Source organism: Bos mutus, chromosome 29 (genome assembly GCF_027580195.1).
Source record: "Bos mutus isolate GX-2022 chromosome 29, NWIPB_WYAK_1.1, whole genome shotgun sequence".
Taxonomy (NCBI): domain Eukaryota; kingdom Metazoa; phylum Chordata; class Mammalia; order Artiodactyla; family Bovidae; genus Bos; species Bos mutus.
The window spans coordinates 8,391,313-8,414,266 of record NC_091645.1 but is presented as its reverse complement, the minus strand read 5'-3'; the positions used below and the strand labels follow the sequence as shown (position 1 = coordinate 8,414,266).

The 22,954-nt window shown below is 35.9% G+C and overlaps 1 protein-coding gene across 1 annotated transcript in view; it reads left to right on the top strand.

Annotated features, from left to right (window-relative positions):
* The window catches only part of HIKESHI (heat shock protein nuclear import factor hikeshi), a 39,596-nt gene extending 16,908 nt beyond the window's left edge, over positions 1 to 22,688 (top strand). Inside the window, exons 3-5 of the mRNA XM_005903467.3 lie at positions 12,686 to 12,837; positions 21,531 to 21,649; positions 22,609 to 22,688. Of these exons, the coding sequence (XP_005903529.1) occupies positions 12,686 to 12,837; positions 21,531 to 21,649; positions 22,609 to 22,663 (326 nt within the window). The 3' untranslated portion in view covers positions 22,664 to 22,688. The remainder of the gene's footprint in view (positions 1 to 12,685; positions 12,838 to 21,530; positions 21,650 to 22,608) is intronic.
* Positions 22,689 to 22,954: the final 266 nt, after the last annotated feature.

The window sequence follows — 22,954 nt, the reverse complement described above, 5'->3', positions numbered from 1 at the left end:
AATTCTTCGGCGCTCAGCCTTCTTTACAGTCCAACTCTCACATCCATACATGACCACAGGAAAAACCTTAGCCTTGACTAGACGAACCTTTGTTGGCAAAGTAATGTCTCTGCTTTTGAATTTGCTGTCTAGGTTGGTCATAACTTTCCTGCCAAGGAGTAAGCATCTTTTAATTTCATGGCTGCAATCACCATCTACAGTGATTCTGGAGCCCAGAAAAATAAAGTCTGCCACTGTTTCCACTGTTTCCCCATCTATTTCCCGTGAAGTGATGGGACCGGATGCCATGATCTTCGTTTTCTGAATGTTGAGCTTTAAGCCAACTTTTTCACTCTCCACTTTCACTTTCATCAAGAGGCTTTTGAGTTCCTCTTCACTTTCTGCTGTAAGGGTGGTGTCATCTGCATATCTGAGGTTACTGATATTTCTCCCAGCAATCTTGATTCCAGCTTGTGTTTCTTCCAGTCCAGCGTTTCTCATGATGTACTCTGCATATAAGTTAAATAAACAGGGTGACAGTATACAGCCTTGATGAATTCCTTTTCCTATTTGGAACCAGTCTGTTGTTCCATGTCCAGTTCTAACTGTTGCTTCCTGACCTGCATACAAATTTCTCAAGAGGCAGATCAGGTGGTCTGGTATTCCCATCTCTTGAAGAATTTTCCACAGTTTATTGTGCTACTGAATGTTATTTTGATTGCTTTCAAATTTGGGCAGTTATGAACAAAGCTACTGTAAATATTCATGTGTAGATTTTTGTATGTTATTTTGATTGCTTTCATACTTGGGCAGTTATGAATAAAGCTACTGTAAATATTCATGTGTAGATTTTTGTGTATATAGACATTTTCAACTCCTTTGAATACTAAGAAGCATGAATGCTGGATATTATGGTAAGAGTATGTTTGATTTTGTGAGAAACTGCCGCATTCTCTTCCACGTGGCTGCACCAGTTTTCATTTCCACCAGCAGTATATGAGTGCCTGTTGCTCCACGTACTTGCCAGCATTTGGTGGTGTCATATGATTGGTTGTTTATTGACTTTGTATATTGAAGGATGAAGGAAAGGTTAGCACGTTGAGTATCTTGCTAAAATCCCTTTATTAATAGTTCTGGTTGTATCCTAAAATTTTCAATATAGATGATCGTAACATCAATGAAAAAGACTTCTTACTGCTAACTTTTATGCCTTTTACTTCCTTTTTATTGGCTATTACATTGTCCAATCCTTTGAACACCATATTGAATAGGAGCAGTAAGAGGGCAGTGGGGCAAGAAAAAGAAAAGTTGTAACACTCTTCTCTATTCTTCCTCCTTTTGTTTTATGAGTGTCCAAGATTGATAATGAATCGATCCTCTAATCAATATGAAATACCCTGTCTCTCTCGTAATGTTTCTTAAAAAGTCTTCTTAAAGTAATGTCTTAATGTCTACTTTGTCTAAAATTTATAGTTTCTCCAGCTTTCTTAAGATTAGTGTTCACATGCAATGTTTTTCTGTATTTTTATCTTTGACATAAATCTTTGTCTCTTGTAAATAGTATATAGTTAGGTGTGCTTGTTTTTTAGCCTCTTACTATCTCTGCCTTTTAAATAAGGCGGTTAGACCATCAGTACTTAATGTTACTGATATGGTTAGGTTTAAATTTTTATCTGCTAGTTGTTTTTCCTCCTTTTTTGGGAAGGAGGTCTTTTGGATTGAGTATTCTTAAAATTCATATTTCTTCCACTGTTTTTGTTTATACCTTTGTATTTTCTCAGTGGTTCCTCTAGGAATTATGATACGTGTTGTTAACTTTTGACACTGTACCATGAGTTAATACTGACAAAATAAAATCTGTATTTGACAACTCTGAACCTGAATTTGGTCATTTTTTTTAGGGTGTCATCTCCACTTTTCATTGCTATGTTAGCCCACTTAGTGAAATTCTGAATATGACAACAAAAACTTTATGGCAAAAATCACATTTCAGAAAAAGCAAAATCACATTTTGGTGATTTATTTTAAATTAAGGATATTTACCTCCATTCTCATTATCTTCATACTGAAGTTCACCATTGCAACTCTTAGTAGCATGTGAGAGAGTCAGATATGGATAATAGGAAGCCAAAAGATCTATGATAAATACTCTACATTATATTTTTTCCCCAAAATTCAGAATTTTCACACCCTTAGAGTTGAATACAGAGACAAAGGATTATCTGCTCACCTTTGCTCTGGACTGAATCCGGTCCAGAGAAGCATTTCATGGTCGGGTCCAGGTTGTACTGGGGATTTTCTCACTGGGCTGCATCCCTGATTTTCTTAATGAGGTTTTTTGGGAGATAGACTACTTTGTCATGTGTGTCCATCTCCTTGACCCAAAAGGTATCTGTAATTAGAGTTAGAAATTTACTTACCACATACATGTAAGTATTTATAGTTGTACAGTATAATGATTATCAGATCTCACAGTACTTTTTGAATATTTTTTACGTTACTTTTAGAAAGCTTTTCTTAAAATGTCTTATATGAGTTCTGAAGTTGGTATCTAGCCTTAGTAGCGTTTATTAAACTGTAAGATACACCAAAAAACTCAGCATTCATATAGTAGTCAACTGAGTGCTGGTGTTCACTTGTTGCAAACATCTGTTAAAACTTGTAATATATGAATAATGAAATCCATGTAATGTTGACTTTAAGAAGTTTTGGTTCATACTATATAAAGAACATGAGTACAGTATCTTTTAAGATTTAAAATTCTAGTTCTGAACTTGAAAGGTGAAAACAGTTTCTCTTACCAAAAATATGTAACTGAAAAATTTTATATTATGCATATTTATATGTGTTTATATGCATATGTCTGTCAAAGGTAAATATTTGTCGAGCTCATATACTATTTGAAGAGTTTGTTTAAGCCACATCTACATATTCTTTCATACACGTGCTTAAGTTCAACTTAAAACCTTCCTTTTTTCTGTAGGTTAACTATTTTAAAGTGTTTCGAGATACAATGAGGAAGTGGCTCAGTGCCTCAGTCAGGGAGAATCCCAGTGACATCTGCAGTGGAGAATGATGTGGAGAATGGGAAGCAGAAGAGGCCAAGATTGGAAGAGCAGGTGGGGAGCAGGGCACTAGGTCAGACAGAGTAAGAACACTGACGTGGAGCTGAAATGTCTTACATTGTGTCTTTAGCACTTTAATATGTGATTGTACTTAACAGAATAAGAAATTGCTGATTAACTCACCTGTGGTATAAAGAGGAATTATATATTTATGTGAATAAAATAGAGTCATGAAGGTGTTAGAGCTTTTTAGAATACTCCGATGAGAGAGAAGGCTGGTATTTTGTGTTTCACACACCTCAACTAGGCACCTTATCATGGGGCTTTACCTTTTTTGTTTTTTGGCTAGGGCCCTGCTGTGAGATAGTGTTTGGAATGAAATTCTGAAAGAATCATTTCTGATACTTAAAAAACATTTTTTTTTGCAGTAGGGATTTTTAAAATTTATTTTTAATTGGAGTATGATTGCTTTACAATGTTGTATTGGTTTGTGCCATTCATCAACATGAATCAGCCATAGGTATGTGCAGTAAGAGATTTAAAGCAACTGTATTTTGAAATAATTTCAAAATTAGAGAAAAATTATAAGAGTAGTGTAAAGAATTTTTTACATTCTTCTTCCGTATTCATTTGGGCTTCCCTGGTGGTTCAGACAGTAAAGAATCTGTCTGCAGTATATAGAGACTTGGTTTTGATCCTGGGGTTGGGAAGATTCCCTGGAGAAGGAAACAACTACCAACTCTAGTATTCTGGCCTGGAGAATTCCATGGACAGAGGAGCCATATTCATTAATTTTGTTACATTTATGGTTCTCTGGATATTTTTTCCCTGAAAATTTTGAAAATGTTATAGATATCATACCCTTTACTCCTAAATACATCAGCATATGTTTTCTAGAGCAAGGATATTCTTTTATAATCACAGTATAATGATCAAATTTAGCAAATTTAACATTAATACAGTACTCTTGTCTGTATTCTGCATTAAAGTTTTGCCAGTTTTCCCAGTAATGCCTTTTATAACACTTTCCTCCTCCCTCTGTCTAGGGTTCAGTCAGTATTGTGCAGTCCATTTAATTGTCACACTTCTACACCATGCTCAGCCTTTGTCTTTAGGCTTAGCACCTAAGAATATCCATGAAAAAAGGCTTAGCATCCATGAAAAAAGGCTTAGCACCAAAGAATTTTCAAGGAATGTTAAAATTAGAGTTTGTTATAAATCATTTGACTTTCTTTATAGTTCTCTTTTGGGGCTTGCTGCTGTATTTTGTTACCGCTTTGGCTTCTTGCATCTAGCTCAGTTGCCAAGAAGAAACGATTAAACTGATTCTAGTTTTCATTTTAAAATTGGATTGAGCTTGTTAAGGGGATTAGAAAGGACAACCCCGCCCCCCACCTCAAGATACCACTAGGATCAGTCTATTCATATGTAGTAGAACTAGAGCCAGAATGGGAACCTTTTACTTCTTGACTTGCTATCTTGAATGCTTATTGTAAAGTAAGTAATGAGTAAAAATCAGTATAGAGTTCATAAGCTTCAGCCTTGGAGCTTACTAGACCTCTTTGAATCCCAGTGCATTACTAGCTGGGTAGTCTTGACCAGGTTCCTTAACCTTAGAGGAGAATTCAGGTAAAATGGGGACAATAACACCTACAGTGCATGTGTTTTGGGGAACATTAGAGATAATGCATAATAGTGTCTGTCTGGCACTTAGTTGGTGCTCAAGAAATGATTTTTATGTTTTTATTATACTATAGAAAGACAGCTCTAGGAGGTATCTTAAAAGTCACCCAGATAATGAAACCTGTTGAGAAAAGTTAAGTAATTGTTACTGCTTTATGAGAATGAAAGTGCCTTGAGAGTAGGGAATCTTTTACCGTATGTTCTTTAGAGTGTGTAGAGCACAGAGATGGACTTGGTAAATAGTGATTGTTTAAATACATTTCAGACATCCAAATTCTAGACATACTTCAATGTCAGGTAAATTAACATTTTTATCTGGTTTAAGAGATTTATTGTTGATAAACCTTTGGAAGTCACATAGCTCTTAAAATATGCATTCAGGAAAAATGGTATTTCAGACTTGTCAGACTATCCATAGAAATGAAGCAGAAGTTTTAGGAATATATATTTGTGATTTCTAAATATTTATATTTAATACTAAGAGGATTTTCAACAAGCATAATTAGAATGTTTTTCTGTAGCTTTAGCGTATGTCAGATTTCAAATGTCACTTCATAGGAAATTGCTTGTTTCTGCCATAACAGTTTTCTTCAGTCCTCATCTCTTTGCACACCAAAAATACTGCAACTGCTGGACTTTTAGTTTCTGTTAGGGGACACTTGTAACTCTTAAATGGATATTTCATGAGTTTTTTTTTTTTTTTTTGTGGGGGTCTTTCAAAGAACAGAGAAAGCATTTATTTTACTTAATCTGTTTTTTAAGTTCATTCTATTTTACAGTTACCATATGGGTCCATTGGATCATTTTATAAATCTAATACGCATTTGGAGATATTACTGATCTTATTTTGTCTATATTTTGAAACATTTTGCTATTTCATCCAAGGAATTCATTATTCATTAGTTATTCTCAACTATGGGGGGAAAAGGCTGAAATGATAAGAAAAAGGAGGAATGATGGAATTACTTGAAGCTGAGTTTGGCAGACATTTTTGTAAAGCTTAAGATAGTATATATTCTAGGCTTTGTGCACTACAAATGGTCACTGTGACATATTCTTTAAACAGCCCTTTAAACATGTAAACACTCCTTGGGTCAGGAGCTCACAGTAGCTGATGGGCTGGGTTTGCATGTGGGCCTTAGTGTGCTAGTGTAGTGCCCCTCAGTCAGTCTCCATACCGTATTGCCCAGAGAATTACATCATCTTTCGTGAAGTATAAAGGGAGACTGGAGACACCGTCTTCATTGTCTGCTTTTTGCTTTTATTGGACAGAATTAGGAATTAATAATTTTTTATGTTTTTAATGGCAAAGAGAAAATTGAAAAGGAACAAATTTTACATTTATTGCATGAATCGGACAATAAATACAAAGAGGCAAATAGCAGCATTCTAGACTCTTATGATGGTGGTGTGGTTGATCATATAAGTAAAATCTCAGGACTGAATCTTAAATAAAAGAATGATGATCTCAGTGAATTTTCTTAACTAAAAAATTGATGATTGAACAGTATATTTCCAAGGACCAAAAGAAAATATGATATTCTTACTCATTCAGTCATTCAGCAAGGAGGAATTAATCAGGTAGTATTTTGTGACAAAATCTTGGATGTGTGGTTTGAAGGATAGGTGCTGGTATTCTTTCATCTCTTACATTTGTGCTCCAGATTTGACTGAATACAGTTTGTAAGTGGACATTGCACCTGCTTTGGTTATGTTAATCACTTTGATGTTTGAGTTCCACACAAGTTAAATGAGAAAATCCTTCTTGACTTCATTTTTGCATGTGGTTCTCTACTGAGACATATGAAGATGTTCTGTTCTTAAACAAATTGTGCCAAGCGATGAAAAGTGGATACTGTATAATAATGTGGAACAGAAGAGATTGTGGGGCAAGTGAAATGAACCACCACCAAGCACATCAAAGGCCTACCTCCATCCAAAGGAGGTGATGTATATATAGTGGGATTGGAAGGGAGTCCTCTATTACGAGCTTCTTCAGGAAAACCAAACGATTAATTCCAATGAGTACTGCTCCCAGTTAGAACAACTGAAAACAACACTGGATGGAAAGTGTATGGAATCTGTCAACAGAGGATGCATAATCTTCCATCAGGATAATAAGACCTCGTATTTTTTTGTTGACCAGGCAAAAACTGTTACAGCTTGGCTGGGAAGTTCTGGTTTATCCACCGTGTTCACAGACATTGCTCCTTCAGATTTCCATCTTTTTCTGTCTTTACAAAATTCTCTTAATGGAAAAAATTTCAATCCCCCCCCCCCCCCGAAAGACTGTAAAAGGCATCTGGAATAGTTCCTTGCTCAAAAAGATAAAAAATTTCAGGAAGATGGAATTATGAAGTTGCCGGAAAAATGGTGGAAGGTACTGGGACAAAACAGTGAATACATGGTTCAATAAAGCTCTTGGTGAAAATGAAAAATATATCTTCTATGTTTACTTAAAAACCTAAAGGAATTTTTTTGCCAATGCAATGCAAAGATGATGAGAAGATAATAAATGTAGAAATGAAAAGTTAATTGGATTATTCTAAATGTTCATAAATCTAAAAATGACAGTGATTTGAAAATTAAAAATCAGAGAAGGTGGCTGTTCTTCAACAAATTATGAGCCATTAAAAATTTCAAGTATTGCACTTTGACAGTACAACTACTAGAAGTAATGATAAGCTTGAACCTAACAGAGGTGTGTTTAAAGTCAGGAGTCAGGTTTATAAATGGACATATTCCACATTTATTAGTGACACTTGATGAACAGTTGTATTCAAAGAATGTGGCTCATTTTGTTTTATTGTAACTTAAATACCAGGCACATGTGGGAAATCTGGAGTGTGTATTTGAGTTTGCTGTGCTTTGTTACTCATTGAAAATTCCAATAAAGTTGTTTTTTACTCTCTATTCTTCCAAACATTTTTTGTGAAATGACTTAAAATGTATATATTTTTAAAAAGAGTCAATTAGATCCAGATGGTAAATGATGATGACTGCTTTTCCTTGTATACTAACAGTAAAACACTGGTTTCCTATATGATTTCTCCTCTTGAGTTATGCCTTGTTAGGTTAGTGAGGAGAATACTTTGAGAAACAGCCTTAAAAGATTTGTTGCTGCTTTTACTGTTGGAATGTTACTGAGGACTTTATGCAATGTATTTTTTTTTGAAGACCAGATGTTTTACTTTCCCTGCTGTTTTTGCTTTTTAACTTTTTATTATAAGACTCAGTGTCACTGATCATGTTTTTCTTTTGACTTTGGCTATCATGAATTCATACACAGAATTAAGCACTCACTATTAGTTTGTATTTTATGTTCCAATGTTCTTCCCAGTATTTTATTTTATGGTTTGCAAACAAGAACTTTTGTACTTGGGGGGTATCAACTACTGTGTCAAACCCATTTTGAGAATAAAATCGACTAAAGGAATGGCTTAATTGCACAGTAGATTTCTTTGAAAATATTGATTAAAGATTATTGAAGACTTGGAGTTTTATTTTCCCCCCCTTACATTGTCTTGGTTCCAGAGAGCTTTAAAATGAAAAAGTCAGAATATTTCCTTGGCCCCAGTTTTTACAGTGGATCGTAGACAGCTTTACTTAGGACCCCACTCATTTGTCAAGAGCTTGTATATGATAAGAGATGGAGATTAGAGGTGACAAGGCTTTCTGCTTGGGCACATCACTCCCTGGGTGATTATAACTATGGCAAGTGTATTGAGTCATTTTCCTGAGCCTGATACACAGACAAATAGCAGTGCATTTTCTGGACTTAGCATGATTCTCATCTTAAAACAGTTAAAATGATGGAGAAGGGGATTCCAAAATCATCCCTCCATAAAAGCAACAACACCAATAACAACAAAAAACTGGAAGAAACTCTTAGAATCAACTTTTTCAGTCCCCTGGAAACTGAAACTAACCAAAGGCTTGTCACAACCAGAGGGACGTTTATTAAGAAAAAACACCAAATCTCTGTGAGAACAATAAGCTTTGTGGTGTTTTAATCCACCCTGATCTCAATGCTTTTTCCTCTGCTCAGTGGTAGCCTTGAAAGTAACAGACCATGTTCTTGGTACTGATACCAGAAGGAGCAGAATGGATGTCATTCACAATTAATTGTAATTACTTAGTTATGTGATTCTTTGAAAGGCAGAATCAAAAGGTTTGCCTTTATGTTGTTAAACTTGGAACTCTTCCACTGCTAGAATGATTTCTTGTAAGGGTTTGTCAAAAATGTTTACAGGTAAATGTAATATTTGCATATATATTACAAATATTTACAGGTCATTGATGCCTGAGGGAGTGTCAACAGTTGGGGCAAACATCAGACTAATCAAGAAGTTTGGAAGGGAAGGCTGTGAATAAGATACTTAGGAAACAAGGGCTTTGAAATTCTCTGACCTGGGAATTCCTAGGAATCTAAATGACCACATGGGTGTCCAGGGCTATGCACATGCTTGGGAAAGATCTAAGAAGGTCCTAAGGTCTCACTGCTGGCTGACCTTGAAGGCATGAGTTTAGAAGCCATGTCTCAACACGTGGGGCCCACCTGCAAAACATTGGGAGAATTTGGTTCCAGGCTTCTAAGGCAATCTCTTCCCATTCACTAGCTGATCATTAAGCTAATAAGGGACTTTAGTAGTCACAATGATAAAAAAGACTTTATAGTATTAGTTCAGAAAAATCATTAAACAAGGAAACAGCTACAACAAAATGGCAATAAACCTTAAGAAGGAGTGAAACATCTAATTGCTAGAGTTGTCGATTATTCAATGTCTGGTTTTCAACAAAAAGCTATGAAGCATACAAGAAGCTAGCCCCTTTCACAGAAGAAATGACTAGAAACTACCTAGGAAATAGAGACATTGGACGTAATAGTCAAAGACTTTAAGGAAACTTCTCAGACATGCTCAGAGAGCTAAAGGAAATCAGGAGAATGATATATCATCAAACAAGAAGTAAAAATTGAAAAAAATTTTAAAGGAAGTAAAATAAACTATGGAGTGTAAAAGTACAGTAATGGAAATGAAAAATTGACTAGAGGGTTTTAGTAGCAGATTTGAGTAGGCCCCCCAAAATCAGTGAATTTGAAAATAGGTAAAATATCAGTTTTGAAGAGCTGAAAGAAGAATGAAAAATGAACAGAGCTTTAGAGACCTGTGAGACACCGTCAAGCATGTCAGTGTTGGGAGTCCCTGAGGAGGAGGAGAGAAGGGGTGGAAAGAATATTTGAAGAAATATTGCCCTAAAACAGATTTGAGGAAGGCTTTAATCTACACTTAAGTAGCTCAACAAACTCAAGTAGGCTTAACTTTAGGACATGTTAAACTGACTAGAGAAGCAACTCATCATATACGGAGGTCCTTATTAAGTTACAGCTGATTTCTCATCAGAAACATTGAGTCCAGAGGAGTAGGCTGACATATTACAAGTACTGAAAAAAGGTCAATTGAGAATTCTGTAGCCATCAGAAATGAAGGCGAAATAAAGATATTCCCAGATAAACAAATTGAGAGAATCATGACTAGAGGACTAACCCTACAGGAAATGCTAAAGGGGGTCCTTCAAGCTGAAATGAGACCTGAGACATAAATCAGATACATATTAAGTAAAAACACAGGTAAAGGTAACTAACTACACAGATAATTATAGAAGTCAGTATTAATACATACTTTGTAACTCTGCTCTTCCTGTTTGATATAAAAGACAGTGACATAAATCATTGTCTGCTTATTGATATAGTGGGCTTCTCTGGTACCTCTGGTAAAGAACCTACCTGCCAGTGCAGGAGAATGCGGATTCAATGCATGGGTTGGGAAGATCCCCTGGAGAAGGAAATGACGACCCACTCCAGTATTCTTGCCTGGGAAATCTCATGGATGGAGGAGCCTGATGGGCTGTAGTCCATGGGGTCACAAAAGAGTTGGACATGACTTAACTAACACCACCACAACATAGTCATACTATGTATGAAGATATAATTAGTGACAATAAACAACATAAGGAAGAGAAGCAGTTACATAGGAGTGAAGTTTTTGTATACTGAATTTTGTATACTGAAATTAAACTATTTTGTATACTGAAATTTAAATTTTGTATACTGAAACTGATATTAATCCAAATTAGAGTTGTTATAAATTAAGATGTTAATTGTAATTGTAGTGCAATCATTTAAAGAATATAATAAAAATTATAAGTTAAAATGGTATACTGGCAAATATCTATTTAACACAAAATTCAACTCTCCAACTAAAAGGCATAGATTTACAGAATGGATTAAAAGACATGATTCAGCTGTTGATTCAGAGAGAGAAATGGGTTGGAAGTAAAGGATGAAAAAATATATATGCAAACCGAAATCAAAAAGGGTCAGTCTTTCAAAAAGATGAAACAGTTGCAAACTTGTGTGCACCTAAAAGAGCCTCAGAATATATAAATCAGATATTGACAGAGTGGAAAAGAGAAATAATCAGTTCAGCAGTAATTGAGAACGTCAGTACCTTACTTTAAATATGGACAGAACAGCTAGACAGATCATCAAAGAAATTGAAGACTTGAACAACACTATAAACTTGATTAGATGTAGCAGAACATTCTGTTCAATAGCAGCAGAACAGGCATGCTCAAGTGCCCATGGAACATTTCCTTGACACATTAGGCCACAAAACAAATCTTAGTATATTTTAAAAGATTGCGGAGTATGTTTTCAGACTACATCGATGGAAATAACAGAAGTAAACCTGGAAAATGTACAAATATGAGGAAATTAAGAAAAATAAAATACTGAAAATATCTTCAACCAGTCGCATTTAGTGAAGTGTGTGTATGTATTTTTAAAGCACAGAAACATGGTTGCAAGTTTTTATATTCACATACCTGAAAATTTAAGAAGAGATTTGATACTTTGAGTGAGTGTTCTGGTTATTAGGAATGCGTGTTGTCCCAGATTTTCGTTCTGTAGTATTAGTTTAGACATTTTATAGTCCTGTTAAAAGAGCAGATAAACCACTAATCTATTCATTGTATTTTTTTCTTCTCTCATGATTGTTTTATATGGACTAATAAAACTGACCTATATTTTTTCATGTTTAAGTTAGCTGACACTTAGAGGATCAGGTATATCAAATACACTCTGTTTTATGTATTTATGATATATTATATATATATACACACTTATAAATGATAATATTGTAAAGTGGAAAATTATTATTTTCTGAATAAGTTGCAAATTTTTTTATTGCCTATTTGATAATAGATCCTCAGGTGTTGAGTGGGGGAGAGTCATGACATGTAGTAAAATATGCCATGTCGTTGTTGATAATGGCAGTTGAGAGCTCTTTGTATAATAATCAGAAAATATTAAAACTAATTCTAAAAATCTTTTAAGATATCCTTTCGTCACAGCATTGAGAATTTTTTATCTAATTCTCATTTATTTTTGTCTTACTCTCAATTTCCATTTCTAGCTGTAATAATTTTATAAGTTTTTAGAAAAATAAAAGCTATTTTTCTGGTGGGGAAAATCTCAGTTTTCTTAATATGGTAAGAACTAGGCATCCTTTTGGGCTTCCCTGGTGGCTCGAATGGTAAAGAATTTGCCTGCAGTGTAGGAGACCCAGGTTCTATTCTTAGGTGGAGAAGATCTCTTGAAGGAGGGCATGGCAACCCATTCCAGTATTCTTGCCTGGAGGATACCATGGACAGAGGAGCCTGGTGTTGGTCTACGATCCATGGGGTTACAAAGAGTCGGATACAACTGAACAACTAACACACACACACTCACAAACACACACACAGGCATCCTTTTACATTTATCTGAGAAAAGACAAACTTTCAGGTGACAGAACTTCTTAGTGCATATAAATCAGCGGTTCTTTACATCTTTAGGAAGGAATTTATATATGTACAAGTTAAGTTTGAAACATGTGGCACATGTTAATTTCTTTCAGGAGAAGGAAGCCAACACCCGTTTGGAACCATGAATATTGTCCGAACTCCATCTGTTGCTCAGATTGGGATTTCAGTGGAATTGTTGGACAGTCTGGCTCAGCAGACTCCTGTGGGTAATGCTGCTGTGTCCTCAGTTGACTCATTCACTCAGGTAATGGAATGCACCTTTCATTTTCTAAAATAGTTTACAAAATCACATTCTGTACTTCATAAAACAGCCTGTGGTAGAATTCATGTAAAAATGAAGGTAAACACATATGACATAAATTACTGGCTTCCATGAATATTTTCAGTTTGTCTCCTTTCTATATAGGTATTTTAAAATTCATAAATGCTTTGATGATACTTATTTTTTACAGTGATAAAATAGCTCAAAGTGATTTTTTTTAATGAGTTTAAATATTAACTTTTCCCCCCGTTTCCTCTCACAATTAATATGCTAGGCTGTGGGTATACAGTTTTGAACCTGATAATAAGCAAGATTCTGGTCCTCATGTTGCTTAAAATCACATAATTTCATAAGGGTTGACTTTTAATCTATAAGGCAAAGGCCCGAAAGGGAGAATGATTGAGGCAGAGTTACAGCTAATACGAAGGCCCAGTGGTAGAAGTCTGTTATGTTTGAAAAATAAAGTGAAACTTTGTGGCTGGAGTAGAGTGAGCAAGGGAGAGAGATGGGAGATGAAGTTGGAGATTATGGGGAAACCGCTCCCCCATAATGAGATTCCATATATGAAATCTCATTGGCTTTTGTAGGGACTTTGGCTTAAGTTCTTTTTGGAGGACAAAACATAAAGTTTTGAGCAGGGGAGTAATATCATCTAACTTAACATTTTTAAAGGATCACTTTTGCATCTTTGGAGAGAAACTGTAATGAGGCAAAGATGGAAGGAGAAAGAGCGGTTAAGAGTCTCTTGTGAAAATCTCAGAGTTTAATGGGGGAGTACAAATGGAGGTGGTGAAAAGTAGTTGATATCTCTTATTGAGATAATTTGAATATGGAGCCAATGCTGTCTCACAGTGTAAATCACATGTAAAGTCTGAGATAGAGACATCAACTATGGCTCTAAGGATGCTGGTTCCAGGAGCTGGAACACAGGAATGTTGTGCAAAGAACAAGTATGCGCTGGGAGTGGAATCAAGAGTTGAGTTTTGGTTGTACTGTGTTTGGGATGCCTATTAGATAGATAGCTGGAGGTGGCAGGTTCATGAGATAAAAATTTGGGTGCCCTCAGTGTAGAGGTGGTATTTAAAGTTGTAGAGGAAATGTGATCACTGAGAAATAACTATAAACAGAAAAATTGGCCGGTGACAGAGCTTGAGGCCATTTCAAAGTTGAGATGCTTAAGAGATCAGGAGGAATAAAAGGAAAGGAACACCCAAAGTAGGAAGAAATCCCCCAAAATGGTATTTTGGAAGAGAAGTACTTTTTTTTTTACCTCTTTAAATTATTAAGATATGATAGCACATTTACAGAAGACTTGGAAAATACAAATAACAAAGTTACATATATTTCTACTATATATTACAGTTATTTTTTTTAAGTAGATAAAAGATTTTTAGTTGGGGTTTCAATATCAAACTCAAAACTTAGTAGAATGAATATACAGAGAAGTAGAAGGATACAGTAGACCTGAAAAACACGATGAACCAATTCAACATAAGATATATACAATTTTCAAGACTGGTTTTTAAGAAGGAAGAAGTGATCAGTGGTATTGACTGCTTACGGATGAAGTAAATGAAGGCTAAGAATTAACTATTGGACTTGGCAAGGTAGAAGTCATTAAAGACTTTGACAAGAATTCACAGAGGTGGAAAGGGAGTTTGGAGTGAGGTTGAGTGACTTGGAGAAGAGGAAATGGAGATAGTGACCGTAGATGACTCTTGGTGAGTGTTGTTACAGAGGACAGCAGATGGGTGGTCTGGTTGCTTGAGGGCTGTGGGGACAAGGAAATTTTTTTTTTTTTCTGTTTTTAATAGGAGATACTATATCATGTTTGACAGCAGTAAAGCATTTGTGAGAGAAAAATTGATGATGCAGGAGAGTGGGGAGACTTGTGAAAGTGGTATCCCTGAGTAGGAAGTAGACTGTATTAGGAAGTAATAGAAAGGATAACGGACAATGTTTACAGTATGAAAAGAGAGCCGCAGCAGGTTAGTAAGCGAGCTGAAGAGAACTTGTGCAGGTTCTCTCTCGACTCCTTCTCTAGTGAAATAGGAAGCAAGATCATCAGCTAAGATTGAGGGGAAAGGAAATACTGGAAATGTAAACCAGAGGCTTCCCTGATGGCTCAGATGGTGAAAAATCCACCTGCAATGTCAGAGATCTGGCTTCAATCCCTGGGTTGGGAAGATCTCCTGGAGGAGGGCATGGAAACCCACTCCACTACAGTCTAAACCAAAAGGATTGTTAAATAAGTCCTCTAGGAGAGGAGGAGCATGAATGGACTAGGGAAACCTCTGGGCTTGCTGGACAGCATACTTTTAAGAACTGTGGCTGTGAATTTAAGAGCCAGCTTGTCATGCACTCTCTGGACAATGGGCCAGATTAAGAATGACAGAGTCTGGGTTTTAAAATTTTTGTCAGTAATTTAAAAATAAACTGTGCTGAAAAAAGCAAGTTATGAAGCAATACTCAGCAGTTATTCCATATAAATTGTATGTGAAAAATGTCTGGAAAATATATGCCAAAGTGATGTTATCCCTGGAGAGGGGCAGGAAGACATTTTAACTCTATAATAAATTATTTGACCTTTTTATTAAACGTAGGTATTTTTATGAAATATTTTAATATAAAGAAAACTACATCCCACAGATATTTATTGTGTACATTTTGTGTGCCAGGCATTTTTAAAGAACAAATAGATAAAAACAGGTATCAAAATAAAATAGTACCTGACCTTGTAGGGCTCACTTTATAGTGGGGCATATTTGAAGACTTCCATGTATCTTCCTCAGAGAAGGCAATGGCACCCCACTCCAGTACTCTTGCTTGGAAAATCCCATGGATGGAGGAGCCTATTAGGCTGCAATCCATGGGGTTGCTAAAAGTCGGACACGACTGAGCAACTTCCCTTTCACTTTTCACTTTCATGCATTGGAGAAGGAAATGGCAACCCACTCCAGTGTTCTTGCCTGGGGAATCCCAGGGACGGGGGAGCCTGGTGGGCTGCCGTCTATGGGGTCGCACAGAGTCAGACACTACTGAAGTGACTTAGCATAGCATTAGCATGTATCTTCCTGGGCTTCCCTAATGGCTCAAAAGGTAAAGAATCTGCCTGCAATGCAGCAGACCCAGGTTCTTTACCTGGGTTGGGAAGATCCCCTGGAGAAGGAAATGGCCACCCACTCCAGTATTCTTGCCTTGGAAATCCCATGGACAGAGGAGCTTGGCGGGCTACAGTCCATGGGATCGCAGTCCGCCTAAGGGCTCACATGGCTCACACATGCACACAGTCTTCCACTTAAATTTAACTGATACGTTTTGCTATATTTTATACTAGTTAAAAAATTATATAAAGTGTTACAATCCACTGCTCTCTGCTTCTCTTTTTCTCTGTCCAAGTAGCTACTCTTCTAACTTTATGTATCCTATTTCAGTACTTAAAAAAATTTTTTTTCACAAAATATGTATAGTACAATTGTATGTAATTTATGCCTTTAGTTGTTCTTACTTGATTTTAGTTTTTATCAGTAGCACATGATTGAAAAAGTCAGTTTTACATGCAAAACAGCTGTTCTCTATTGTACCTCTTAATATTCTGCTCTTACTCTGCTCCTCAGCAGCAGTCACTTTCAATGTCCCACTTTTTTCTCCCTCTTCTTGTATTTACGTCCATGTGTCAGAAGAAAGTTGTTGAGTCTTTATTGATTTATTTGTTATAGGTATTTTCCATTGCCTTATCGGTACATAACATGATTTAAGGGCTTCCCTGGTAGCTCAGATGGCAAAGAATCCTCCTGCAATGCAGGAGACCTGGGTTTGATCCCTGGATTGGGAAAATCCCCTGGAGAAGGGAATGGCAACCCATTCCAGTATTCCTGCCTGGAGAATCCCAGGGACAGAGGAGCCTGGTTGTCTACAGTCCGTGGGGTCGCAGAGTCGGACACAACTGAGTGACTGAGGATAAGCACAAGCCCAACATGGTTTAGCTCTCTTAATCTTCTGCTCCCCAGCATATACAGGTATCTTTTCTCCCCTCCTTTCCAATATAGATCTTCAGGATTCCAAATTTTCAGTATTATGACCTGGTAAATATTTTTCAGAGCTGAGCCATGTATTATGAGTTTATGGTTATATTTCTTGTTCTATAAAACTTTTTATTTTTCTTGGTTAATAAATTCCTCATTTTTTCGTTTGCATGGATTTCTGTGTTTCCATTAATAATTTATGCCCAAACTCTTCCAAGTATAAATTCCCTTATCTTTATATATATTTATAGCAATTTAAAATTTGTCTTGGAAACGTTCCTCTTGGAACTCTTTATTTTAAAGCAAATACATCTTTATGCAGAGAAAGCCTTTGACAAAATTCAACACCCATTTATGATAAAAACTCTCCAGAAAGCAGGAATAGAAGGAACATACCTCAACATAATAAAAGCTGTATATGACAAACCCACAGCAAACATTATCCTCAATGGTGAAAAATTGAAAGCATTTCCTCTAAAGTCAGGAACAAGACAAGGGTGCCCACTTTCACCGTTACTATTCAACATAGTTTTGGAAGTTTTGGCCACAGCAATCAGAGCAGAAAAAGAAATAAAAGGAATCCAAATTGGAAAAGAAGAAGTAAAACTCTCACTATTTGCAGATGACATGATCCTCTACATAGAAAACCCTAAAGACTCCACCAGAAAATTACTAGAACTAATCAATGATTATAGTAAAGTTGCAGGATATAAAATCAACACACAGAAATCCCTTGCATTCCTATACACTAATAATGAGAAAACAGAAAGAGAAATTAAGGAAACAATTCCATTCACCATTGCAATGAAAAGAATAAAATACTTAGGAATATATCTACCTAAAGAAACTAAAGACCTATATATAGAAAACTATAAAACACTGGTGAAAGAAATCAAAGAGGACACTAATAGATGGAGAAATATACCATGTTCATGGATTGGAAGAATCAATATAGTGAAAATGAGTATACTACCCAAAGCAATTTATAGATTCAATGCAATCCCTATCAAGCTACCAACAGTATTCTTCACAGAGCTAGAACAAATAATTTCACAATTTGTATGGAAATACAAAAAACCTCGAATAGCCAAAGCGATCTTGAGAAAGAAAAATGGAACTGGAGGAATCAACCTGCCTGACTTCAGGCTCTACTACAAAGCCACAGTCATCAAGACAGTATGGTACTGGCACAAAGACAGAAATATAGATCAATGGAACAAAATAGAAAGCCCAGAGATAAATCCACGCACATATGGACACCTTATCTTTGACAAAGGAGGCAAGAATATACAATGGATTAAAGACAGTCTCTTTAACAAGTGGTGCTGGGAAATCTGGTCAACCACTTGTAAAAGAATGAAGCTAGAACACTTTCTAACACCATATACAAAAATAAACTCAAAATGGATTAAAGATCTCAACGTAAGACCAGAAACTATAAAACTCCTAGAGGAGAACATAGGCAAAACACTCTCTGACATACATCACAGCAGGATCCTCTATGACCCACCTCCCAGAATATTGGAAATAAAGGCAAAAATAAACAAATGGGACCTAATTAACCTTAAAAGCTTCTGCACATCAAAGGAAACTATTAGCAAGGTGAAAAGACAGCCTTCAGAATGGGAGAAAATAATAGCAAATGAAGCAACTGACAAACAACTAATCTCAAAAATATACAAGCAACTCCTACAGCTCAACTCTAGAAAAATAAATGACCCAATCAAAAAATGGGCCAAAGATCTAAATAGACATTTCTCCAAAGAAGACATACAGATGGCTAACAAACACATGAAAAGATGCTCAACATCACTCATTATCAGAGAAATGCAAATCAAAACCACTATGAGATACCATTTCACGCCAGTCAGAATGGCTGCGATCCAAAAGTCTACAAATAATAAATGCTGGAGAGGGTGTGGAGAAAAGGGAACCCTCTTACACTGTTGGTGGGAATGCAAACTAGTACAGCTACTATGGAGAACAGTGTGGAGATTCCTTAAAAAACTGGAAATAGAACTGCCTTATGATCCAGCAATCCCACTGCTGGGCATACACACTGAGGAAACCAGAAGGGAAAGAGACACGTGTACCCCAATGTTCATCGCAGCACTGCTTATAATAGCCAGGACATGGAAACAACCTAGATGCCCATCAGCAGATGAATGGATAAGAAAGCTGTGGTACATATACACAATGGAGTATTACTCAGCCATTAAAAAGAATACATTTGAATCAGTTCTAATGAGGTGGATGAAACTGGAGCCTATTATACAGAGTGAAGTAAGCCAGAAGGACAAACACCAATACAGTATACTAACGCATATATATGGAATTTAGAAAGATGGTAATGATAACCCTGTATACGAGACAGCAAAAGAGACACTGATGTATAGAACAGGCTTATGGACTCTGTGGGAGAGGGAGAGGGTGGGAAGATTTGGGAATGGCATTGAAACATGTGAAATGTCATGTATGAAAAACGAGATGCCAGTCCAGGTTCAATGCACGATGCTGGGTGCTTGGGGCTGGTGCACTGGGACGACCCAGAGGATGATACTGGGGGAGGGAGGAGGGAGGAGGGTTCAGGATGGGGAACACATGAAAATAATAATAATAATAATTCCCAAAAAGTTTTACAATAAAATATCAGAATGTTAAAAAAAAAAAAAATAAAAAAAAAAAAAATTACACACTAAAAAAATAAAATAAAATAAAATAAAAAAAAAAAAATAAAGCAAATACATCTTTAAAATTTTTTTGTATTTATTCATCTTGGACTGTGCTGGATCTTTGTTGCTGAGCAGGCTTTTCTGTAGTTGCAGCTCGTGGGCTTCTTACTGTGGCGGCCTCTCGTTGCGGAGCACAGGCTCTAGGGCTTGCAGGTTTCAGTAGTTGCAGACTGTGGGCTCAGTTGCCGCGTAGTTGCTCTGCGGCATGCGGCATCTTCCCGGATCAGGGATTGAACCCGTGTCTCCTGCACTGGCAGGTGGACTCTTTACTACTGAACCAGGGAAGCCCAGTCCCTATTTTTAAATTAATTAATTTGACTGTGTCTGGTCTTAGTTGTGGCCTATGGGATCTTCCTTGCAACCTGTGGGATCTCCTGCTGAGACTTGCAGGCTCAGTAGTTGTGGTTCGTGGGCTTAATTGCTTGGCATTGGGATCTTAGTTTCCCGGCCAGGGATTGAACCTGTGTCTCTTGCATTGCAAGGTGGATTCCTCACCACTGGACCTCCAGGGAAGTCCCCACATACATTTTTTTTTTAATTGAGTAATAGCATCTTTGTGGTATGTCATGTGTCACACATACTTATGTTTGTTTCTGGGCTCTCCATTTTATTCCAGTTAATTTGCCTGTCCCTTTGCCGGTTATATCTGGTAGGCCAAGACCCTCCTCCTAATCATCAAAACAGGCCTGAGTATTTTTCATAATAATTTTAGCATCAGCTTGTCAAGTGCCATGAAATATCTTGTTGGAATGTAGTTGAAAATGACGTTGGATTTATAGGTTTAATGTGCCTTTATTACATTATGTCTTCCCATTCATGAACACATGATGTCTTTCCACTCAATGTGGTAAAAAAAAGTCCTTTCATTGGTTTTCTTTCTTGTCTGTAAATACACTCTTACAATATTTCCCACAAATATCTTACTGTCAGCTTGTCTTAGCATTTCCTGTAGGTTTCTTACAGACTTTCTGTCATGAGTTGGCTCTTCTTAAAGTTACATTTAAAAATTTTTGTTGCTTGTGTGGAGGGTTGCTGTTGGTTTTATTTCTCTTGATACTGAACTTTTAGTCCATGCTCTTACTGAAGTCTCATATTAGTTCAAGTGCCTTAACAGAGTCTCTTGGGTTAAATTATCTCTATATTATTAAATAAAAAACCGTGTTAACATGTTTCTTCTCATGTAGAAAAGAGACAGCAAGAATCTTCATGGCTAGTTTTGTGTTTCTGAGAAAGTGATGTTCGGAAGATTATTTTTGAGTGAATAAAAGGTATTATTATTGTTAGTAGTTCATTAATTTTGGGTTTAGTGCTTAAACCCATTTGATGCTCAAGAAATGTAAATCCATGTGCTTCTGGCTTCTACCAAGGAGACCTGGAGGGTGGTAATGGATTTGCCCATTTGAGGGTCAGTGAGAGCAAACAGGCCAGGAGATAGAAGTGGAATAGTATCGTCTTTGTAATTGATGGCAAGTAACCAGTTGCTGCTTTTTTATACTTTTAAAAAATTTTTCTGGGAAGAAAAAGACTTTTTAAATACGGTTACTATTTTGGATGAGGAAACGGGTTGATTTGACCAGGGTGGTATTTGAGGAGAAGGGAATCTCAGAGGTGGAGATAAAAGAAGATATTTTGAAGGAAAAAATTTTCTTTTTTTTTTAAATAAAATGAATTTGGTAGAAACTTAAAAATAGTTGAAAGTCATAGAAATTCTTTGAGATATAAAGATAGTACTAAAGGCAGATGGTTACGCTTTTGTGCCCTAATGTCATTTTATGACTTCCCTTAGTGGTCAGCATTAGACTTAGAACTCTTAGTTCTTAAACCAAGTGACTGCAACAACATTTCAATTAGAGTTTAGTATTTTAAAATATTTTGGTATTTAATACAACCCATTAATCTATTTATTATTAATTTTTAGTTCACACAAAAGATGCTGGACAACTTCTACAATTTTGCTTCATCATTTGCTGTCTCTCAGGCCCAGATGACACCAAGTCCATCTGAAATGTTCATTCCAGCAAATGTGGTTCTGAAATGGTATGGGGCATTAAGTAGCTCTCATATTAAGGCTTTGAGTAACCATATATATATTTTGCTTGTGAATGTATTTCTTATTTGATGTTTAAATATTTTCTTTTATAGTGGATATCAGCCTACATTAATATTTGCATGCCATTAAATAGTATGTACTTAGAGTTCAGATTAGGAACAATTTCTGCCCCAAATAATATTCTGTTATATAGTAGCCATCTTGGGTTTTTATAGACAAGGAAATACAGTTGCTTATGTTTTAGGGACCACAATTAAGGTCTGTATCTTATATATATATATATTATATATATATATATATATATATGCTTGAATTTTAAGTACCATATATGAGGCTTGAAATATCAATGAAAACTTTTTTTCCTAAATTTAGAAAGTCTTGATCTAAAATAAACATATATAAGACATCAGAGTGGTTTATACTGTACCCTGTACATGAATGATTAATAAATCTGTTTCTCCAGCTTTTCTCTGTTTCTCTTCTATAGATGTTTCTTTTCACTTTGAATATCCCGGTGTTAGGGAGGTACATAAGGAGACTGTTGAAAAGTGGTAGCATGGTGTAGCATGGACTGGTCTGGAATGTATTAGATTTGAGCTTTGTTATCATGTAGCTATGTGACCTTGAGCAAATCACTCATCTGTGAAATGAAGGTGGGGGAGTTAGATTTCATTTTTTCTTAGGTCACTTCTAGCTCTCAGATTTGCTGAAGATAATAAAATGTATTATGATGTGTGCTTTGTGATTACAGCCAGTTAAATCACTATGCTTGCTGTCTTCTTATACATTAATAATTAAGCTCCCAAATTAACTTTTTAACTTTCTAGGTTCTTAATCTTGGCTTTTTAGAAGTGACATGTAAAGTTATATGCTTTTTGATGAGTTATTTGTCAGGTTATGAAAGATTCTAATTAAATTTCTTATAAAGATGTTTTTTCTTTTGTAGGTATGAAAACTTTCAAAGACGACTAGCACAGAACCCTCTCTTTTGGAAAACATAATTTGAATAAAATAATTTTTAATGGATTCTGAAATTTGTCGTGTTTTGAAGATAATGACTGTTTGAAAGCATGAAGTCAAAAGGATCAATGAAGCCTAAGTTTAAAAACTGCTTAGTAACTATGAAGTTTAATTAAGATCTTTATAAAAAATTAAAAACATTAAAAAATGAAAACATGTTCATCATTAATGACTCTTTTCCCTTAAGCTTAAAATATTCAAGAGGTAAAACATTTTGTTTGGGCTATGATTCATGTTTTACTTAAAAAATAAAGCATATTCACAATAGTGTA